This window comes from Oxyura jamaicensis, chromosome 1 (genome assembly GCF_011077185.1).
Source record: "Oxyura jamaicensis isolate SHBP4307 breed ruddy duck chromosome 1, BPBGC_Ojam_1.0, whole genome shotgun sequence".
In the NCBI taxonomy this organism is placed as follows: Eukaryota; Metazoa; Chordata; class Aves; order Anseriformes; family Anatidae; genus Oxyura; species Oxyura jamaicensis.
The window spans coordinates 80,979,602-80,981,931 of NC_048893.1; the positions used below are offsets into that span (position 1 = coordinate 80,979,602).

General features: G+C 46.4%; 1 protein-coding gene across 1 annotated transcript in view; it reads right to left on the reverse strand.

Moving 5' to 3' along the window:
- Nucleotides 1–2,330, reverse strand: part of CD4 (CD4 molecule) — an 11,370-nt gene that overhangs the window by 4,483 nt on the left and 4,557 nt on the right. The window contains exons 2-3 of the mRNA XM_035313929.1: nt 1,216–1,294; nt 872–1,003 (exon numbers count right to left, since the gene is read on the reverse strand). Of these exons, the coding sequence (XP_035169820.1) occupies nt 872–932 (61 nt within the window). The 5' untranslated portion in view covers nt 933–1,003; nt 1,216–1,294. The remainder of the gene's footprint in view (nt 1–871; nt 1,004–1,215; nt 1,295–2,330) is intronic.

Here is a 2,330-nt window from a genome sequence, read left to right on the forward strand (position 1 = left end):
GAAAGAAGGAAAGAAGGAAAGAAGGAAAGAAAGAAAAAAATTGTCTAACATCAGGTTCCTGTTCTAGGGTTGAGGGATGTGTGAGATTAAAAGAAGTAAGATGCCTGAGGTTGAATAAATGTTAGGAATGATTTCTTGGAAGAACCAATTCCTTTCTTTCACTGAAAAGAAAATTTGGCAGGAGACTGCCAGAAGGAGATGGGGTTGCCAGAGTTATGACTGGAAATGCAGAGGTTGTTGTCTCCTGCCTGACTGCTGGTATGCTCTCAGAACTGCCTCACCTGCATGGGGCTGCAAGTCTCTCAGTTGCTCTAGTACTGGAGCACCCCAGAAGTGTAAAATGAAAACTTTACATGAGTTTAAGTGAGGCGTTTCCACAAGTTACACATTCCTCCAAGAACGTGGGTAGTTTGCAGCACTGCCAATAGCAGGTGTTTCAGTAATCACACATCGGGTAATGGAAAATGATTAGTTGGTCTAAAATGGAGAAATTATAAACTTTATTAATATGAGTATCTTGGTGTCTTTTGTCAGTCGAAGGCGGCATTTTACACCCTGTGCTCAGTGTGTGGGACCTGGGCTGTTTTGGCTCAGGAAATGGCTCTGCCCAGAGGACAAATTCCTTATCAAGCATTTCTTCACATTTATACAGCTTCTGTGAACCTTGGCTCTGAATGGCACAACATCTTCCCCAGCTGGTGGTCTTGTCTTTAATGTCAACGTTGTCCCAGCTACACATTGGGTGGCTACCACCCCTCCCTGCTTACGATGGCAAATTGTGAGGAGCCTAAAAACACCCCAAATGCTGTGAGGCTTGTGTGAAGTCTGTAAGCATCAGCAGCGTGTTTTCCCAGAGCAGCTGGGGACTCACCCAGCTGCAGAACCATGAAGACAGCACGCACGCTGCTTGGTGCTGTACCACACAACTCCATCCTCGTGGGAACGGTCCTCCCTGCTGCAAGCCGAAGGGCTGGAGATGCTGGCGGTACCAAGGAATGCTATCCTGGAAGACCCAGATGCTCTGTTAATAGTGGTTAATTTTCAGGCCTTGTGAAACAGAGTCAGTTGAAATGTAAGCAGGAGGTTGGGCTGGAGACATGCAGAGGTCTCCTACCATCTGTCTCTGTGTGTGTGATTTTATGGCTGTATGATAAACGCCATCTTTAGGCTCTTATTTGTATTTATTTTAATTGTTTTTGTCTACTTATTTCTTACCTTAAAAATCCCGATAACCACCAAGTCTGACGTTCTTGGAAAGACGTGCTTGAATTCTCAGGGCTATTCAACAAGAGGTCTGAGGCAAAGGGAGGAATGAGGTCAGAAAGGAGAAATTGCATTGATGGTAACAAAACCTTAAGTGGAAAGTCCTGGAACAACTTGTCCCTGGCATCTGTGGTCACACAGAGATGCCCAAGGCACCTCTGGAGGCCAAGGAGAAGCTGACAGTGCAGGGAGACCGGGGCAGCACAGAAGCATCCCACCCCCAGGTCAGGCGAGGAAGAGGCTGAAGGACATCAAGTTTGTGCAGGGGAGCTGGAAGGTACCGTGTGAACACTGACAGCGCAGAGGCAGGTCAGAAGGGATTTCACAGGCAAACTTAACTTGTAAGGCAGGAAGTGCAAAGCTACAAGTGCTTCTAGAAGGTGGTGTAGGACCAGAGGGAGCGTGAGAGCTGTGGAGTGTAACACAGAAAGTGGTGTACAGAAGGGGGGCACGATGTTATCGGGAGCTGGGCAACTCAGAGAGCACTGGGGGGCTTTACAGAAAGCACGGGCTCCTTCTAAAGCAAGAGGGGCTTCATTTAAACTAAAACAGAACCCATATGCTGACATGAAAAGGAAGAACCTTTTAAACAAAGACTGGGGAAATTCAAACAAATATAGATGAGCAAATTATGTGAGCTATAGCATCCAAATGTGTGTCCTCAAATGAAGGGCTGGACAGAAGCTGCCAAAGCTCAGAGGACACAGAGTGGGAAGCGATCTGAACAAACCAGATCCTGTTTTAATAGCGGATGGGAGAGCACTCTGGCTGCTACCAAAGGAGAATTTCAGATACCAGAAGCAGGACTGGTATGCAGTGGGGACATGAGGAGAGATTGAGATCCATAACAACAACAAAAAAAATCACAGCAGTTTTCAGAGAAGTCAGCAGAACAGCTGATGGGAAGGTCACTCAGCTATAGCTGGTAGCAGTGTGGTGGTTTTACCTTGCTGGGCAGCTAAACTATCACTCTATCACTCCCCCTCCTCCTCAGAAGAGGGGAAGAAGAAAGTATGCTGGAAAGAAAGAAAGAAAGAAAGAAAGAAAGAAAGAAAGAAAGAAAGAAA